Source organism: Narcine bancroftii, chromosome 12 (assembly GCF_036971445.1).
Source record: "Narcine bancroftii isolate sNarBan1 chromosome 12, sNarBan1.hap1, whole genome shotgun sequence".
In the NCBI taxonomy this organism is placed as follows: Eukaryota; Metazoa; Chordata; class Chondrichthyes; order Torpediniformes; family Narcinidae; genus Narcine; species Narcine bancroftii.
The window spans coordinates 76371951-76391067 of NC_091480.1; the positions used below are offsets into that span (position 1 = coordinate 76371951).

Consider the following 19117-nt stretch of genomic DNA (forward strand, 5'->3'; position numbering starts at 1 on the left):
AGGAGTTGCTGCCGTGGGGGCAGAAGGGCCAGCTGCCGCAGGTTAGGGGGGAGTGCGATTGATGGTGGGAGGGAGACTGACAGCTGGTGGGGGGATGGGGGAGATCAGTTTGAGTGAAACAGCACTTACTGTGTCATCACGGGAGTGAGATCCCCCTTAAATCGCCAGGTTGTCGACATCCCCCTTAGATCACCAGGTTGCCGATTTACAGGGGCTATCCCCCCTCAGCTTAAAAGGTGCTGGAGGCACCTTTGCCCCACTAATCGCACCTGGGTCCCAGGAGGGCTCCCCGATTGCTGCAACTTAAAAGCACCTAGTGAGTGTCTGTGGATTCACCTCCAGCACTTCCACAGCCTCCGCAACAGCACAGACTCCACTTCAAGCCATCGGCAACCCTAACACCAGATCCAAACCTCCAACACAATCAGGAAGCCTTCAACACCCAAGGCCCCTCGGGAGATCCTCCTGTCCTCGGCACCCTCTCACATCCAGGTTCTGATACCTGTTTTCCCCTTCAGCCGGTCTCGACCCTGTCTCCAGCAGTCCGCAGCCTATGTGTGTTCCTCACCCTGGGTTTATGACTACATTCAGTGAAGTGGCTTCACTGGCTGGATTAAAAGCATTTGGACATCTCGTGTGAAGCTTAAACATAATCCTAAAACTGTGCCAATTTGTAATTCTACCACATACCTGTGGCTTTGTTCACACTGACAAACACTTTGGAGCATTTCAAACCTGGGTTGGAGACAGGGCTTGGAAGAGTGGCCACATCCTCCATGCACAGATTTGGTTTTGGAAGAAGTTCAGAAGGTCACAGGAAGTAATGCAAGGCTGACCTCTGATGAGAAAATTAGGGGGTCCAGCACCCTCAGCCATACAGATCTCAAGGGGCTTCAGAGAAAACTAGGAGTTCAGGGGCAGAGAATGCGGAGTTAATCATTACTCAACCTTGAGGGACCAACCCTTGTGTTAAACTTGACACCGGAGCCCAAAGGTGGTCATATGTGTGGCAATGGTGCTCTGAACAGGCTCACATTACAAAAGAACAAATTACACAATTAAGCAACATTGGGAATGTAAAATGAGCCGTGAAATTCTTTAGTAATTATTTATATTTTAATGATGTAAGTTTTATTTTATTTAAATAAAACTAACATTAATATTATTTCGAGTCAAATCTAGTTTATTGTCATCTGATTACAGCCTGACCAGTGTTCTCCAGTCCTCGGTACAAAACACACATAACCAGGCATAACACACATATGGCTGTGCGTCTGTGGCGCTTACGCATGCATGCACGCACACAAAAGCCTGCAAAATTTTTAAAGTTTGAGAGTTTTCGAAAAGTCTAGATTCTCCAGTGGTCCGGATTTCTGGCATCCCTATTTTTGAACTTTCTGCATTCAGCTTTTGCATGGTGGTTGAGAGTCTTTTAAACCCTTTGGGTTCAGTTGTTACGCTCTCTCCACTCCAGCTCCGCGATCCATATAACCCTAAGATTCCTTTTTCCAGTGGGCGCGGCAGAATTAGCACTAATTGGTAGTGCAAAAAAAATAAACTATATACAACATAACCATAAACAAATAAAAGAATTGTAACCAGATAACAAATGTAAACAAACAGACTGTGCAATACAGAGAGAACAAAAGAAAATCAATAAAGTGCCCAAGGAAAAGTCTTTAAAAGAGTCCCTGATTGAGTTTGTTGTTGAGGAGTCTGATGGTGGAGGGGTAGCAGCTGTTCCTGAACCTGGTGGTGCGAGCCTTGTGGCACCGATACCTCTTTCCTGACGGCAGAAGTGAGAAGAGAGTGTGTGTTGGGTGATGTGGGTCTTTGATGATTGCTGCTGCCCTCTGACAGCAGCATTACATTCCCTGTGGATGTTCTCAATGGTGGGGAGGGTTTTGCCTGTGATATCCTGGGCTGTGTTCACTCTTTTGGATGGCTTTATGCTCAGGGCTATTGCTATTCCCATACCAGACCTCGATGCAAATTGTCAGCACATTTTCCACCACACCTCTGTAGAAATCTGCCAGGGTTTCTGGTGTCATACCAAACTCCTGAGGAAGTAGAGGTGCTAATGGGCATTCTTCATGATGCCATTGGTGTGTTGGGTCCAGGAAATCTCCCCTGAGATAGTGACTCCCAAGAACCTAAATGTGCTCACCCTCTCCACCTCTGATCCCCCAGTGATCACTGGTTCGTCCACCTCTGGCTTTCCCTTCCAGAAGTCAACTATCAGCTCCTTAATTTTGGTGGCATTGAGTGCTAGGTTGTTGTTAGTGCACCATTCAGCCAAGTTTTCAATCTCCCTCCTGTATGTTGACATCCCCTTCCTTTACACACCCCACTACTGGTATCATTGCCAAATTTGCAGATGGTGAAATTGCCTTACAGAGCTGCACAGTCTTAGGTGTAAAGTGAGTGTGGGGGGGGGGGGGGGGGGGGGGCTAAGTTTCCAGCCGTATGGTGCCCTGGTACTGATGGAGATTGTGGAGACTAAGAGAAAGATGCAATTGGGGCATAAGTAGAGACTGCTGGGAGGATGTTTGTGTGGAAGTACAGGCAGCGGGGCATACCTTGAGCCAAAGGCCTGCGCCTCGGATACCTGGTAGCAGGTATCCAGCAGCCTTGTGCGGATTTAAAGACCGTAAGTCGCCTGCAGCCTGTGAGTCCCTCGTTGGTTCACTGCCCTGGTCACTGTCCTATAGGGTCGTCACCTGCGCTTCTCAACGTAGCTGTTTTCCCAGAATCTAGTGCCCTGTGCTGGTCTACAGAGCTCGCCTAGAGTCTGCAGCCCCTGGAGGAAGCTGCTGAACGCATCTTGGGCACAGGATGCAGGATTTGGTTACAAACCCTGTCAGCTTATTTAACATTCGTAGTTGGATGTTAGTGCTAGTTGGGTGGACCCTTCGGAGTCGCCCTGTGCCTCCACTCTCCCACCAGCGGCAGCACACAGTTAATTTTTCATCACTCAACCTCTCCCCCACAGACGTCTTCACGTGAAATTGCAATGTTAGCGGAGGCTGTGCCGGAGGTGACTAATTTGCTCTCTTCCTTCTCGAGCAGCTTGAAAGGTACATCCTCCATGGTGGACAGGAAGATCACAGTTCAGTGGAGTTCGCAAGTGCTGGAGAAACAGCCTAATTGTCCAAAAAATGGGGGTCGAACTTTGGTCGGGCATTTTCAAACTATTCTTTTCGCAACTTTTTGTGTTCTCAGGGGTCCCGGAGCTCATCGGAGCGCAGCTGCCGCATCTCACCGGGCCACTTCGGTACTGCTACGGTAGCGCTCCAGGATGTCACGGAGGCAGAGGCAGCACCCCACCTCCCATCCCCCCCCCTCTGTTCTTGGCGGCCCACCTCCCCCACACACACACGCTTATCTTTCTATCTAAATCAATTTCCCATTTCAATCTTGATTTATGAATATTTAGCTTATGCTTTTCTTTGAAGTCGTTTATACATTTCTGAAATAATGTATTTGTATCTCCTTTAATTAGTAATTAACATTTCTAATTCAGGTAATCTTAAATTTTGGCCTAACTTATCAATTAGAAGAGCTTACATGATAATAACAAAAAAGTATTATTTGGGACATTATATTTTTTTCTTCATTCATTGAAAAGAAATAAAATTACCAGTTTCAAAACAATCTTCTAATGGTTCAATCCCATTTGATTCCATATATTCAAAAAATTGATTATTAAGAGTAAAAGGAAAGCGTTTATTTTGATATAAAGGTGTTTTACGCGAAACCGTACCTTTCCCATCTATCTCGTACTCCATTTTTGACAATCCCTTGAACCTGAAATTAAAGGCTTTGAGGTCGGGTGAGTCCAACACAAAATTAGTTTGTTTGCCAATTATATACTGTTATATATGTCTGAACCCGAAAGGTCAATGGAAAAACTGCAGGAAATTTTAACAAAATATGGAAGAGTATCAGGATATAAGATAAATATAGATAAAAGTGAATCTTTACCATGAACAAATCATGACTATGAATGTTTTAAAGTGAATAGTATACTTAAATGGAAAAGTGAAGGGATTAAATACGTGGGAATTATGCTCGATAACAACTTGAATAACTTGTATAAGTTGAATTACTCCCCTCTGCTGGCAAAAATAGAAAAAGACTGACAGAAATGCAAGGACCTGCCCCTAACACTAATAGGGAAAGTTAATTGTATTAAAATGAAGATAATGCCAAAGATTCAATATCTGTTCCAGTCAATACCAATATATTTACCAAACAAGTTTTTTAAAATAATAAATGGTTTGGTAAGACCATTTTTATAGAATAATAAAGTACCTAGAATAGCATTAGAAAAATTGATGTGGGATCATAAATTAGGGGGATTGAGGGTCCCAGATTTTTAAAAAAAACTATTATCTGGCTCCACAATTGAGATTTTTGGCATTTTTCTTTGAAAATTATTCACCAAAATGGGTGCGTTTGGCATTGCATGAGATGGATGAAACGTTGCCTAAAGATTTCATCTATAGATGGAATTGGAAATTAATTAAGAGAAAGACCTCAAACCCTATATTGATTCATTTGATAATAAAGATCTGGCAAGATATTATTGATAATATAGAAAGGAAAATTGGAATATCTGTAAGATCTCCATGATGTAATAATCCGATGTAGTCTGTGATAATGGGAAATAGGATTTTAAATATATGGTCACAGAAAGGGAATTGCGACGTTACTGACTGCTACAAAGATGTGGTTTTAATGTCATTTGAACAAATGAAACAAACTTATGGTATTTCAAATGGTACTTTTCTTTGTTATTTACAACTAAGGGCTTTTCTAAGAGAAACTTTGGGAAATGATATGACTCATCCGGGAGTGAATCAATTGGAGCGTACATTATGGGTGAGTAGAATACCTATATTTATAACTCAAATGTATTATGCCCTGCAAATGGATGGAAAAAAGTCTGGAATACATAGGTCGAGAGAAAGATGGGAAACAGATCTGGCAGTGAACATATTAGAACAAATTTGGGCTGAATGGTGCAAAGATGGGGTAACTTCGATTATCAATGTGAGGTATGGTTTGGTGCAATATAACTTTTTGCATCAATTATATTTGACTCCGCAAAGATTGCACAAATCAAAACCAGAAATATCAGATAGATGTTTTCAATATGAAATAGAGGAAGGAACATTTCTTCATTCAGTGGTCATGCATCAAGGCTTTGTCTCACATACTTGTGAATACCTATACGAAAATACGAATACCTATCATCTCTAGGCTAATGGAATGGTGGAAAGATTTCATTGACATCTCAAGTCAGCCTTGATGGCTCAGTTAGAGGGCCTAAACTGGGCTGATGAGCTGCCCTGGGTATTACTGGGCGTTAGAACAACTCCAAAGGAGGACCTTCAAGCTTCATCTGCGGAGCTTGTGTACGGCGTACCGTTGCTGGTTCCAGGGGTGTTTGTCCCTACCATTCCAGCGATGATTCTAAAGAACTGCTGACCAGGCTAAGGGAGACTGTAGGAAAATTGACTCCTATACCACCATCGTCACACGGAGAACACTTATCTTATGCCTGAAGACCTCAAAAACCATGAGTATGTCTTCGTCCGTAGGGGAGCACTTGGTCAACCTTTTCAGACGCCCTACAAAGGACCTTATAGGATACTCAGACAAACTAGGTCGACCTGTATTTTGGACATTGGAGGGAAGCCACAGTTTTTCACTATTCACAGGCTTAATCGAGCTCATGTGGACAAGTCTTCCCCACTGCAGCAGCCAACAGTCCGTCATCGACCACCTAAAAAAGACAAACCTTTCTGTCGGTTCTTTGGGGGGGGGGGGGGAGGGACCGCGGGGAGTGTAGCAGCACTATGGTGGCACTACAACTCCCAAAATGTATCACACCTGCTGTGTGACATCAGTGAGAGATTCTGGCATTTAAAAGGTTTCACGGGTGATGAAGAGCAAATCCCTCTGATTCACTCTAGAAATGCCTTGCGTCATTATTTTGTTGTGTCTACTGCAAATCCAGTGGCCACACAACAATAAATACAAGAATAAACTCATAAATTGGCACAAATTTCTCATTAAGCATAGGTTCAATTCTAGCCATTTGCTGAGCTCTGCACTCTGGCCAGAGTTGGCAGGATGGAAGAGGAGATGGGTGTTGCGGAAGTGACATTGCTACAACATCCGTGTGTGTACTGTTTGTCAGGGTTTTTTTCTCCCCTTCATCATCTCATGACACCCCTTCCCCTCCCCCCCCCCCCCACATCCTTCACTGCAGCAATGAGGAACCGGGCCGAACTCAGTGACATCCCAGTAAGGGATCCGAGACATTCACCTACTGTACTGAGAAAACAGACAAACATTTCCCCAGTGATAAGTTGGAGCACACTTGGAAATAAAAAGGTGAACCCCACTTCTAAACTGACACCGATGACCATGCTTGGAGTAAAGCAATGTAAATTAACTGATAATGCAAACTGGAAGTTATTTCTCAATTAAGTAATTCCACCACACGCTCTAAATCTTCCTGCTCAGGATGGACAGAGCGTATAGAGCAGTGGTATTCAAATTGCCCCCCCCATCCCCCAAACTCACATTCCACCTTAAGCAATCCCTATCAGAAGAGCTTCCCAGGGTTCAGTACCTCTACAAGTGGTTTTCAAACTCCCCCCCCCACCCAAAAAACTACATTCTACCTAAAGCAATCCTTATGCCATAGGTGGTCTGTGATTAGTAAGGGATTGCTTAAGGTGGCATGTGAGTGGAAAGAAAAAGTTTGAAAACCACTGTTTTAATCGTCCCTAATTGACTCGTTATGTGCACGGTTTCATCACTCCAAAGGGAATGGGCCAATGACAATTTTTCTCAAGCCAAATATTTCAGAAGCAATTGGGTCTAGAGCAGTGGTTCTCAACCTTTTTTCCCCACTCACATCTTTGGCTTGGCTTCGCAGACAAAGATTTATGGAGGGGTATGCCCACTCACATACCACCTTAAGTAACCCCTTACTAATCAGAGCACCGATGGCATAGGGATTATGTGAGTTTGTGGGGGTGAGGGGGAAAGTTTGAAAACCACTGGTGTAAAGGTACTGAACCCTGGGGAGCTCTTCTGATAACACAACAGGGATTGCTGTCTGTAAACAAGGAATTGAGCATTGAGAGGTGAACAGCGGGCATAAAGTGGCAACGGTAAAATCAATGGTTGTTGGTTTGCCACTGGATCAATTTTATTTAAACTCAGTCATGTTCAAGATCATTACATCGAACTCCATACCCACCCATCCAATATGTAAAGGGCATTAGGACCACAACTGTTCTTCTCCCCGGCTCCCCGTATTTGTTCGTAGAACGGTGACTAAAACAGTGAAGAGATAAAGGTGCCTCCGCTCCACATCCACATCCCATGGAGCTGCATTTTGATAAAGTTTAGTCGTCCAATTCCAGTCTGAACTCATTGTACAGATCCTTGACGGTGACCCCTCTGACCACTGCTACACAAGGACAGAGAAAAATCATTATAGCGAGTGGCTTAATAAAGCAGGGATGTCAGCAGCATTTACAACACCATCCATTGCAATTTAAGCAAAGCTACACTGTGGGAACAATTAAGGGAGCAAAGCCTTCACAATGTAGGAATCACAACTCCATCTCAAATAGTAACCAAAAACTATGCCTTTAACTTAGATGAATATCTTGAGCCATTTTGCAGAAGGATTACCTGTGGTATCATCTCTTTTCCCATTTTATCACAGATCTCTTTTCTGGAATAGACTTTATAAAGTAGAGAAGAAAGACATTGATGTTCTGAAGAACCAAAGGGGATCTTACTGATACACCCGAGGTGTGTAAGACAGAGATGAAGAGAGAACCTTTCCAATTCTCTGCTCCAGAGAGCTGCAGATACCACAATGAGTATATTGAAGGTATGGACAGGTAGGGTCTCAGACATTGTGGGAGTATACAGGGATCTGAGGCAGGTTTGCAAGTTGGCTTGGCAGATTGGGAGGTCAAGAGCAGGGTGGATAGGCATTCTCCTGTCTGAAAATCTGGAACAAGTGCTGTGCTGCAGAGATGAGTGTAGGGACTGGCAGGTCTGATTAATATGCGTTCAGATGACACAAAAATTGGAGGCATAAGAAGTGAAGAATGTTGTCGAAGAGTTCAATGTGACATTGATCAAGAGAACAGTTGGGCAGAGCAGAGACAGATGATGTTTAAACCAGACAAGTGTGAGGTCATGCATTTTGGGAAGTCAAATTCAGGCAAGACATACAAAACAAGTGCCAGGAACCTTAGGAGTGTTGATGTCCAGAAGGACCTAGGATGTTAATCCCTGAAATTGGAAACAGAAATGAATTGGGTAGTGAAAAAGATATTTGGCATGCTTACTGGGTATGAGAGTTTCCCAACTTCCCAATCATGTTGTAGTTATGCAAAACGTTAGTCAGATCGGATTTGGAGATTTGGTGTGCAATTCTGGTCATCACACTACAGGATTGATGCAGTAGCAATGGAGAGAGTGCAGAAGAGACTCACCAGGATGTTGCTTGCAATGAACAGCTATAGTTATAAGGAGAGATTGGATAGGATGAGTTTATTCTCTCTGTAACGTAGGAGGCAGAGTGGTAACCTTACAGAGGTTCATAAAATTATGAAGGGCAAAGCATGGCACAGTTAGCGTAGCTGTTAGTGCCACGCTGTTACAGCGTCAGCGACTGGGGTCTATATCCAACGCTGTCTGTAAGGAGTTTATCCATTCTCCCTGTGTCTGTCTGGGTTTCCTCCAGGTGCTCTGGTTTCCTCCCACCGTTCAAAAAACGTACAGGGATTGTAGGTCAATCAGATATATTTTGGCAGCATGGGTTCGTAAGGTCTGTTACCGTGTTGTATGTCTAAATTTAAATTTAAAGACAGGATAGATAGTCAAAATATTCTTCCATGCACAAGGCAGGCAAGAGCTGGAGGGCAGAAGTTTCAGGTGCAAGGGGAGAAATTTAACTGGGATTGGAGGAGTAAGATTTTCCAAACAGAGTGGTGAATATTTGGAACAAGCAGCCAGCTGATGGTAGATACAGATATAATTAAAATGTTTAAAAGCCATTCAGACAACTTCCTGGATAAGAGAGGCATAGAGAGATACTGGTATCATGCAAACAAATAACTTTAGTGTAGACAGGATGATCAGCATAGACAAGACAGGGAAAGAGAGCCATCTCCACCCCATGTTTCTATCAAATAACTACCGTATATTTTCATGTAATAGTCAAATTTGTGGCCCTATCGTTACAGTAAAATTTACAGGGTCAATTATTACACACGTGCTACTTTTGACTGCGGTAAGTACCTGCGTCGATCTGGTCGACGGGAGGTCGGATGGACAGGCGGGTGGCCGGGCGGGCCTGGGTAATAAGTCCATGGTCAGAGCGTCGGGAGCTCGGATGGACGGGCGGGAGGCCAGGACCGGGTGGTAAGTCCACATTCGGGACATTGGGAACTCAGATGGGCAGCCGGGCGGGCCTGGGTAGTAAATCCATGGTCGGGGCGTCGGGAGCTTGTATGGCCGGGTGGCCAAGACAGGGTGTCAAGTCCACGTTCAGGATGTCAGGAGCTCGGATGAACAGGCGGGTAACTGGGCCTGGGTGGTAAGTTCACGGTCGGAACATCGGGAGCTCAGATGGGAGGGCGGGCCTGGGTGGTAAGTGGTAAGTCCGCATTTGGGGCATCGGGAGCTCTGGAGGGCGGGCAGCCAGGGCCAAAAATAAGGAGGATCGACTTTTACGTGCAATACATGGAAAATACCAGATTTTGGGGTGAAAAATAGAGGGAGATCAACATTTAAATTGTATTAACTATTACACGAGTAGGCAAGAAAGGGGAACTTAGGCCAAAATCAGATCAGCCATGATCCTATTGAGTGGAGGAACAGGTTTTAAGGGGAGGAACACCCACTGTTTCAGATTCTACAAAATCAGTTCCTTAAGTTTTCAACAGAACACAGGTTCTTACCCAGTTTTCCCAACAGCATCTGGCCAACATCCTTGATGTCATTGTACTCGTGGAGCTGGTCAATGTGTTGGTCAAGTTCTTCGAGCGTATACCCTCTGCAACCAAAGAAATACATACAAGTGACATATGCAATCACACCTTTGAGCAGACCTTTAATGCAGAGGCAGCTCCACAACACTAGTTTAGAAGGACAAACATTTTATACCACAGTAATTTTTCAAAATCCCAGCATTCACCATCCTTCCCTCCAGTTCAGTCAGCACCTGTGGGGCCAAAAGGACACTACCGAGAAGTAGAAATTCTGCCTGGCCCGCGTGAAAAAGAATCGCAGGATTGTATGTGATGTCATGTATATACTCTGACAATAAATCTGAAACAGTGGATTGAGACCTTGCATCAGGACTGGGCAACAGAGGGAGAGGTAAAGCAGGTGGAACTAGGTGAGGATCAAGACCTTGCATCAGGACTGGGCGATAGAGGGAGAGGTAAAGCAGGTGGAACTAGGTGAGGAAGTTAATGATGGGATTGACAGCCGGAATTGGGAGACAGTGGCTGCTGGGTAATGGGCACAAAGACGAGGAGAGGGCAGATAGGATCAGGCAGGGGAGGGAGGGTGGCGGTAGAAGCAGACGTTAGAAGGTGATAAGGGGAGACACAGGAGGCTGCAGATGCAGATAAGAAAGGAAGGTGATGAGTTGAACCACATAAGAGGAATGACAACAGTGAGAGAATGAAACAGAGAGAGAAACCAGCACAGGGTGCACAGAATACCTGAAGTTGGAAAAAGCAATGTTTTATACTACTGGCTTGCAGACTACCCAGGTGGAATATGAGGGGTTGTTCTAGTTTACATTTGGCCTCACTCTGGAAATGGAAAACACCAAGGCTGAACAGGTCAGTGTGTGAACGGGAGGTGAAATTACAGCAACCGAGAGTTCAGGATGGCCATTGCGGACAGAGTGGATATATTCCGCAGAGTGGTTGCCTATGAATAGGGCTTTTTTTTTGGTAAAGAGGGTTCAGTTGATTAGAAATCTCACGTTGATACATGCTGAAATAGGTTTCTGGATTTACAGTAAAATCCGTTATCCAGAATTCAGGCAACCATTAACCTGAAGCAACAGCATTTAAAAAATCAAAGAAATAAATTTTAAAAATTAAGATAGATAAGATTAAATAAAAATTAAAAACTGTAGAAGTGAATGCTCTCTGAAGTAACACATAAAACTTTGGCGAAGATGGGAGCAAATACTTAGCGAGCGTAGTTCCTTGGTTGTGGTCGAGGCAGCTGTTTGAATAAAGTTGTCTGAATAAAATGGCGTCACCCAGGATGAAGAGCTGATTTTTTTTTTTTTTTTTTTAATTTTTTTTTTTTTTCACACCATAAATCACATTAGCCATGATATACACTATTTCTTTTCACACATATACAGTGACTTTTTCTCCCCCCCCCCCTTTCCTCCCAAACCACCCCCCCACCCCCCCCTCTCATCCATTTTAGGTATACAATCTAGGTTGCATTAAGCCAGTCAGACAATGTTGTCATTCAACAAAATTACACCAGAAATTCTACTGAGTCCATTCTTTTCTTTCCTTCTCCTTCCATCAACTTAGGTAATGTTTGTCCCCGGTAGGTTTTCGCTATTGTATTTAATGTAAGGCTCCTATACTTGTTCGAATATTTCAATGTTATTTCTTAACCAATATGTTATTTTTTCTAATGGAATACATTTATTCATTTAAATTTGGTAGTTTCTTCCTTTTAATTTGGTTATGTATTCCATTAATATTTAAAGACATATAGTTCAGCGTAGCCCTTTTATATTTTGTTTATCTTCTCTTTCCGTTTTTCCATCATTACCTTTCCTCCTTTTCCATTTCTGTTTTCTTATTTTCAACTCTTTATAAGACAACATTCCTACAACATCTAACATTTTCCTTATTCTCCTATTTCTATCTTATTTATCCCCAATCTCCCCTTCACCTCCTGAGTTGTCCTTTATCCCTTGTCGGACAACCACATCTCCCCTCTCCATTTGGATTTGCGAATCCACTCGCAAGCGTCAACTGATTTTGCAGTGACCGCTATTTCCCCCCACCCCGCCTCCCCCAGAAAAGATTTCACTTTTCATATGTCACAAAGGTCCCTCTTTTAATTCCCTCCTTATTCTCTCTATTCCATTACCTTCCCTTATTAATTCTTGTCTATACTATCCATATTTTCCTCTAAGTACAGATACATTCATGTATGCTCATTGTCTCTATTCACTCTTATACCTCTTTACCTGCGTACATATCAATCGTGATCATTTTTACTCTCATTACCCGTCTTCATCCCTCAGTCTATTTTTGTCTTTACCCACATACATATCAGTCGTGATCATTTTAACTCTCATTACCCGTCTTCCTCCCTCAGTCTATTTTTGTAATTGTTCTGCAAATTTTCGTGCTTCTTCTGGATCCGCGAATAGTCTGTTTTGTTGTCCTGGAATAAATATTTTCAATACCGCTGGATGCTTTAGTATAAATTTATACCCTTTCTTCCATAAAATCGCCTTTGCTGTATTGAACTCTTTTCTCTTCTTTAGGAGTTCAAAACTTATATCTGGATAAATGAAGATTTTTTGCCCTTTATACTCCAGTGGTTTGTTGCCCTCTCTTACTTTTTCCATTGTCTTCTCCAGTACCTTTTCTCTTGTAGTATATCTTAGGAATTTTACTACAATAGATCTTGGTTTTTGTTGTGGTTGTGGTTTGGAGGCCATTACTCTATGTGCCCTTTCTATTTCCATTTCATGCTGTAGTTCTGGACATCCTAGGGTCTTAGGGATCCACTCTTTTATAAACTCCCTCATATTCTTGCCTTCTTCATCTTCCTTAAGGCCCACTATCTTTATGTTATTTCTTCTGTTATGGTTTTCCATTGTATCTATTTTTTGAGCTAGTAGTTCTTGTGTCTCTTTAGTTTTTTTATTAGATTTCTCCAATTTCTTTTTTAAGTCTTCTACCTCCATTTCTGCTGCTACTGCCCGCTCTTCCATCTTGTCCATTTTTTTTCCCATTTCTGTTAAGGTCATCTCCATTTTAATTATTTTCTCCTCTGTGTTGTTTATTCTTTTTCTTAAATCCTTAAATTCCTGTGTTTGCCATTCTTTAAATGATTCCATGTATCCTCTAATAAGAGCAAGTATATCCTTTACCTTGCCTCTCTTTTCTTCTTCTATTTCACCATACTCTTCCTCTTCTTCTTCCTCTGGGTTGACCATCTGTTGTTTCTTTGGTGCCCTTTCCTCCTCTTCTATCTTGTTTCTATTGTCTTCTGTGGTCTCTTCTTGCTGCAGGTGTTCTGCAGCTGTCGTTGCCGGCTGTGGAGATCGACTCCCCAGCTGGTCCCCCCTCCCGTCGGTGTGTTTTTTTTCATTCGCATCGCGCATGCGCGAAACTTCGCGCATGCGCGGTTGCGCACTTTTGTTCGGCTCTGCGAGCCATTTTTGTAGTCCATTATTTACCGACCTGAGGGAGCGGGTTTCTCTCTCCGCAGCGGGCCTCTTCGGACAGGTAAGGCCTTCACCTTTTCCCTCCTTTGTCTTCTCTTCCTCTCTTCTTACCGTTGCTTTCGACTTTTCTTTTTTTGTCGCCATCTTCTTTCCACCTTTATACTCACTTTTCTGTAACTTTTATTTCTGTGCCTTTGTGTTTTCTCTTGTTTTTCCCGACTTTTCTGGAGAGGGCTGGAGTTCACCGTCCGGCCACTACTCCATCGCGTGACTCCTCCGATGAAGAGCTGATTGATGCTGCTCGTCATTGGCTGCCTGCTTAGTAAGAGTCTTCATCTATATTAGTATATTATTAAGTACATTAGGCTTTATCTGTAAACTTTGGGGGTGGAGGGTTAATTATTTATAATGTTACTGTTTGAGTTTTGGGCAGCTCCATGGAGATGCAGCAACAATTATATGTTGACTGAAAATAAAATAAAATGCTTTAAGATTTATATATTCATGCCAGTGAAGCTTATTGAGTGTCAGTATAGTCTAGTATTTTTGCCTTTTAAACTATTTATTCTTTATGCAGCTGTATTAGTTAGGCATTTTAAGAGTGAGTCTCAAGCAACCGGAAAATTTGCACATCCGCCATCTACCAATCCTCATAGGTGCCCGATACTGGGGGTTTTACTGTATTTTAATTAGCACTTGATCAAACGTTTGAATGATCAAGGCAAACAAAACCTTACTCTGAGATCAGTTCAGCGATCTGTTGGTCAAGATCTTTGGATTTCTTTTTCAGATCTTCGAGTTCAATTTGAAGATCAGTGGCATCTGAGCTCCGGTGGGACGACAGTATCTGCAGGTGGGAGAGAAGACAATGAGAGACCTTAAACAGGAACTATTGCCTGTATTGATGAGTTTCCCACATTTAAAAAAAATTAAACAAAGAGAGCAAAACAGTAGCCGATTCGCTCGATAACACCTCACAGTAAACAGAGGAATTGAATGAAAAGTAGTATCACATTTTCAAAAGTGATTGGATGAGTATTTGGACAAGTGAATCTTCGTGAAAATTAAAGAAAAACCTGCAAAAGTAATCCTAGTAGTTTTTAATGATTACCTCGACCTGCCTTTGCATACATAAAGGTAAACGTTCCATTATTGTCACGTAATGCTACATTTAAGATATAACCTATATGAAATTCTTTGGCTATGGAAGACAGAGAGCCGCCACTTTGTCCAGCACCCCTCACAGAAGATTGAGGCCCAAGCGAGAACATGCCTGTAGATCAGGGGTTCCCAAACTTTTAAAACCATTGTCCCCTTTATGGAATCCTTGGTAGCTCATCGACCCCCAGGCATGGAATCTTTGGGGTGGTGGTGGTGCTTGACAGGACGGGTTTGGTGACTCTGGACTGGGGGGTGGGGGGAGGGAGGGTGGTGGTGCTAGACGGGGCAGGAGTGGCAGTGCTGGCTTTGAAGGGGGGAGAGATGGGGTGGCTGCACCAGACAGGGGGTGGAAGGGGAATTGTACACATACCTCCTACTTCTCCACTCTGAGAGTCCTTGGCCGAAGCCAAATACAACATGGCGGCCACCAAGGCCAGCTCTCGTGAGAGGTTGGCCACCCCTACCAGAGGCGCTATTTTCAAAAGTTCAATCGCCCCCCCACCTACCATTTATTAACCCCTTCTTTCGACCCTCTGGCATTTATTGACCCCTTTGATTGTCCCATCAACCCCCAGGAGTTGATATCAACCACTTTGGAGACCACTTCGGTAGACACACTTGGGAACATTTTGAATACTCACTGGAGATTTAAAGCTTGCGTTTAACTTTTTGGATGATCCAACAGGTGTCCTGTGAATAAGAAAAACATTGGTTCATAAGAATTCTTTTTCCACCTTGACTCATCTACCTGGAAAGATTTCACTTTTTCCTGCTACAAGGTGTTTTTTCATGGAATGCCGTGGAGGTCGCTCTTATCAGGACAACGTCTGACAGCATAGAACAACTTTTTGTGCGGGATTCCCATCCACCAGCCAATGACTGGAATGGCAGGAAACCACCATGAAGAAATCTGATTTGTCTCTTATGTTAAACACCTCGAAGCTCACCTTGACCATTATCACAATTATTCTTCTTACTTTCTTTACCTTGTGGTTTTCTGCAATTTTTAAATCCAAAATGATGCCAGAGCATGGCAATTTTTTTAATGCCTAGATAGTCCCCAAAATTAAGTTTTTCCACCCTATCTTGTTTCATGTGACAATAAACAATTAAAAAAAAAATGTTTCTAGACTTCCAAAAGCAGTGGTTCTCAACCTTTTCTCTCCACTCACATACCACTTTAAGTAATCCCTATATCATTGGTGCTCTGTGATTAGTAAGGGATTGCATAAGGTGGTACGTGAATGGGAAGGGAAGGTTGAGAATCACTGCTCTAGACCCAATTGTTACTGAAATATTTTGCTTGAGAACAATTGCCATTGGCCCATTTCCTTTGGAGTTATGAAACTGTGCACAAAACGAGTCAATTAGTTACGATTAAAACAGTGGTTTGCACCCACATACCACCTTAAGCAATCCCTTACTAATCACAGAGCACCTTTGGCATGGAGATTACTTAAAGTGGTATGTGAGTGGAAAGAAAAAGGTGGAGATCTACTGTTCTGGAAGTAAAACATGAAAGTCTCCAGACACAGTGGTTGAAGTAAAAACACAATGCTGGAGAAACTTAGCAGGTCAAACAATGTACTTTATATAGCAAATATAAAGATACATAAACCAACATTTTGAGCTAGAGCCCTTCATCAAGGTGTAGACAAAATGGTCACAGTGGATAAGGGAGGGAGGGCACACCAGCAAACAGGGGGAGGGGGGGTGGCTGTGAATGGAGAGGGAAGGGGGTGGAGAGCTGGAGGAAAGAAGTCAGAGGGATGGGGAAGGGAGGGAGAGCGGGGAGTGAGCTGGCAGAAACTGGAGAAGTTTACATTAATGCCTTCCAGTTGGAGAGTGCCCAGATGGAAAATTAGGTTTTGCTCCTCCAATTTACACATGGCCTTGGTTTGACAAGTACATGAGGCAATTGACAGACATGTCAGCAATGGAGATGGCCACTGGGAGATCCCTGTTATTGATGCAGACAGAGCAAAAGTGCTCAGCAAAGTGATTTCCCAGTATGGGTCCAATCTTTCCGATGTAGAGAAGGCCATGACGGGAGCAACGGATGCAGTAGGTGTCTGCCGCAGATACACAAGCGAAGTGTTGCTTCACTTGGAAGACTGTTTAGGGCCCCAAATAGTGGTGAGGGAGGTGTGGGCACTTCCTGCGGCCACAGTGGAAGGTGCCAAGGGGGCGATTAATAGGAAGGGTTGAATGGACGAGGGAATCAGAGGGACTGGTGCCTACAGAAGATGGAAGGGAGGAGATGGGAAGATGTGTCTGGTGGTGACGGAAATGACTTCCTACTTTGTCTTTTGCAGATTGAAGCTGCAGCTCCTGTTCTGATTACCGTGTTCTGAATTTTCTGAGACAAGTTCATGTTTTCCAATCTTTGGAACCCAGGTGTAATTATTCACTGTCACCAGCAACAGGATTAAAAGATCGTCTAAGGTAAAGGGTTCAGACCTGAAACATTGACTGACCATTTTCACCCATGGATGCTGTCGCACCTGTTGAGTTCCTCCAGCAATTCTTCATCCAATCAAAACTTTCCTTTAGTAAAAAAATTCATCAATCATTAGCTGCATAAAGAACCTAAGATTATGAATGCCAGGGATCAAGATTTGGGACCTTATTACATGAAGTGGTTTGAAATTGATAGGAAGAATCTATCCCTCTTGTTAGACAAATGAGCTTGCCAGGGTGAAGTGAGACCATTTTTGGTGTCATAATTTTTATAGAGCAGGTGAACAGGCCCTTTAGCCCATAATGGTTCAGTTGTCTACCTGAACTATTCCCATTTGCCTCCATTAATCCAATGGTAAAGCACAGAATTCTGTGGACACCGTGGATGAAGCAAAATCAATGCTGGAGAAACTCAGCAAGTCAAACAGGGTCCTTTACCTAGCTTGAGCCCTTCATCAAATTATGAGAAAATGCCAGTGTGCTTCAGAATAAAAGAGTGGGAGGGGGAAGCAGGTGGCAGGGCAGGAGATGATTGGTGGTGAGAGGATGGCAGCACTGAGGGGGAGGGGTGAAAAGACAGGGCTGTGCAGGTGAAAGAACTGGAAAGGCAGGAAAAAGGGGAGAAAAGGCAAGCAGGTTTAATGGAAAGCAGTGAAGTCAATGTTCATTATGGTTCTCAACATTTTTTCCTCATTGTTTGCTAAAGGCGCTCTGTTATTTAAAATGGTATGTGAGTAGGAAAAAAGGTTGTGAACCATTGGTTTAATCCATATCCCTCCATACCATAGGTGTTCTATGGATACTTGAGAGTTTACTTAAAAGTGGTGGTATGTGATTGGAAAGAAAAAGATTTGAGACCCACTGCTCTAAACCTTTTCTTTCCACATTCCCGTCTAAATGTCTCTTTTATGCTGCTATTGCACTTCTCTCAACCACTTTATCTGGTACCTCAAGCCACAGAACTACTCCTCTCTAGTTTTAGACCAGTGGTTCTCAACCTTTTTCTTTCCACTCCCAATACCACTTGAAGTAATCCCTATGCCAACAGCGATTGCTCATGGTGGTATGTAGATGGAAAGAAAAAGTTTGAAAACCAGTTTTAATCGCACCTAATTGACTCATGATGTGCAGAGTTTCATATCTCCAAGGGAAATGGGCCAATGACATTTGTTCTGGAGCAAAATATTTCAGTAACAATTGGGGCTAGAGCAGTGATTCTCTCCCTTCCCTTCCCACCTTAAACAACCCCTTAATAATCACAGAGCACCAATGACATTGGGATTACTTAAAGTGGGATGTGAGTGGAAAGAAAAAGGTTGAGAACCACTATTTTAGACTCTTCGATCCTGGGTTGGGGGGGAAAGTCTTTGACTGTTTTCCAGATTTATACCACTCAAATTTTTATTTATAGTCCTCCCAAGTTCCTCTGCTCCAGGGGAAAAAGGTTGCAGCCTCTTCTTAAAACTCAAGCCTGCTCAAAGAGAGATTTAAGAGAACCTGCGTGAATAGGATTATTTTGAAACCATCCTAATCAATTTGCCAGATTTTTTTTAACAAAAGGCTTCCCTTCACATCTTCCTAACGCTTATGTGTCCCTTTATTTTGTTGCACTCCCGTCCCAAGCCCGGAGTTTGACCGACCTCCTGAGGGAGCGGCCCGGAGCCGCACCGCTGACCGTGGGACTGGAGGCACAAGGCGACTCGCCAGAGGACGTAAACCCAATCCCTGGCCTCGGATCCTCAGCCATGACGATTTCTCCTGGGCATCATTTCGCCCGCCTCCAGCAACATCCGCACACGTGACAGACGGCGGCCAATCAAGCTCGCCGCGATTTGTTACTCTGTTGAGCATGCGCGTTTCCAAGCTTGGTGCTGTCTGCAGGTGGACCCCCACACGGGCATCATCAGCGAGAGTTGCTGTCTGGTTGGTCGCCTATTTGTCTTGGGACAAAAAACTGGTGAAGATTTTTTTCTTCAGTGATTGTTGGCC

General features: G+C 43.4%; 1 protein-coding gene across 3 annotated transcripts; it reads right to left on the reverse strand.

The window, feature by feature from the left end:
• Positions 1-7206: 7206 nt before the first annotated feature.
• swi5 (SWI5 homologous recombination repair protein) lies at positions 7207-18944 on the reverse strand. Of its 3 annotated transcripts, XM_069906053.1 has the most exons (6): positions 18769-18857; positions 17129-17215; positions 15310-15358; positions 14245-14354; positions 10011-10105; positions 7207-7495 (listed from the first exon to the last, which is right to left on the reverse strand). In XM_069906053.1, exons 2-6 carry the CDS (start codon positions 17146-17148, stop codon positions 7431-7433), a joined length of 339 nt encoding a protein of 112 aa, XP_069762154.1. In that variant the 5' UTR covers positions 17149-17215; positions 18769-18857; the 3' UTR covers positions 7207-7430. The 3 variants fall into 3 exon arrangements, with proteins under 3 accessions (XP_069762154.1, XP_069762153.1, XP_069762152.1); XM_069906052.1 differs by lacking the exon at positions 17129-17215 and having other exon boundaries at positions 7207-7492; positions 18769-18944; XM_069906051.1 differs by lacking the exon at positions 17129-17215 and having other exon boundaries at positions 18769-18941.
• Positions 18945-19117: the final 173 nt, after the last annotated feature.

What these genes read in the sequence shown, in the direction of transcription:
- swi5 (XM_069906051.1), bottom strand. Translation starts at nt 18,875, where the DNA reads ATGGCTGAGGATCCGAGGCCAGGGATTGGGTTTACGTCCTCTGGCGAG. An exon ending in ACGCAAGCTTTAAATCTCCA is followed by an intron (nt 14,355 to 15,309) that starts GTGAGTATTCAA and finishes TCCCACCTGCAG; the next exon opens with ATACTGTCGTCCCACCGGAG. An exon ending in ATCGCTGAACTGATCTCAGA is followed by an intron (nt 10,106 to 14,244) that starts GTAAGGTTTTGT and finishes CTTTGGTTGCAG; the next exon opens with AGGGTATACGCTCGAAGAAC.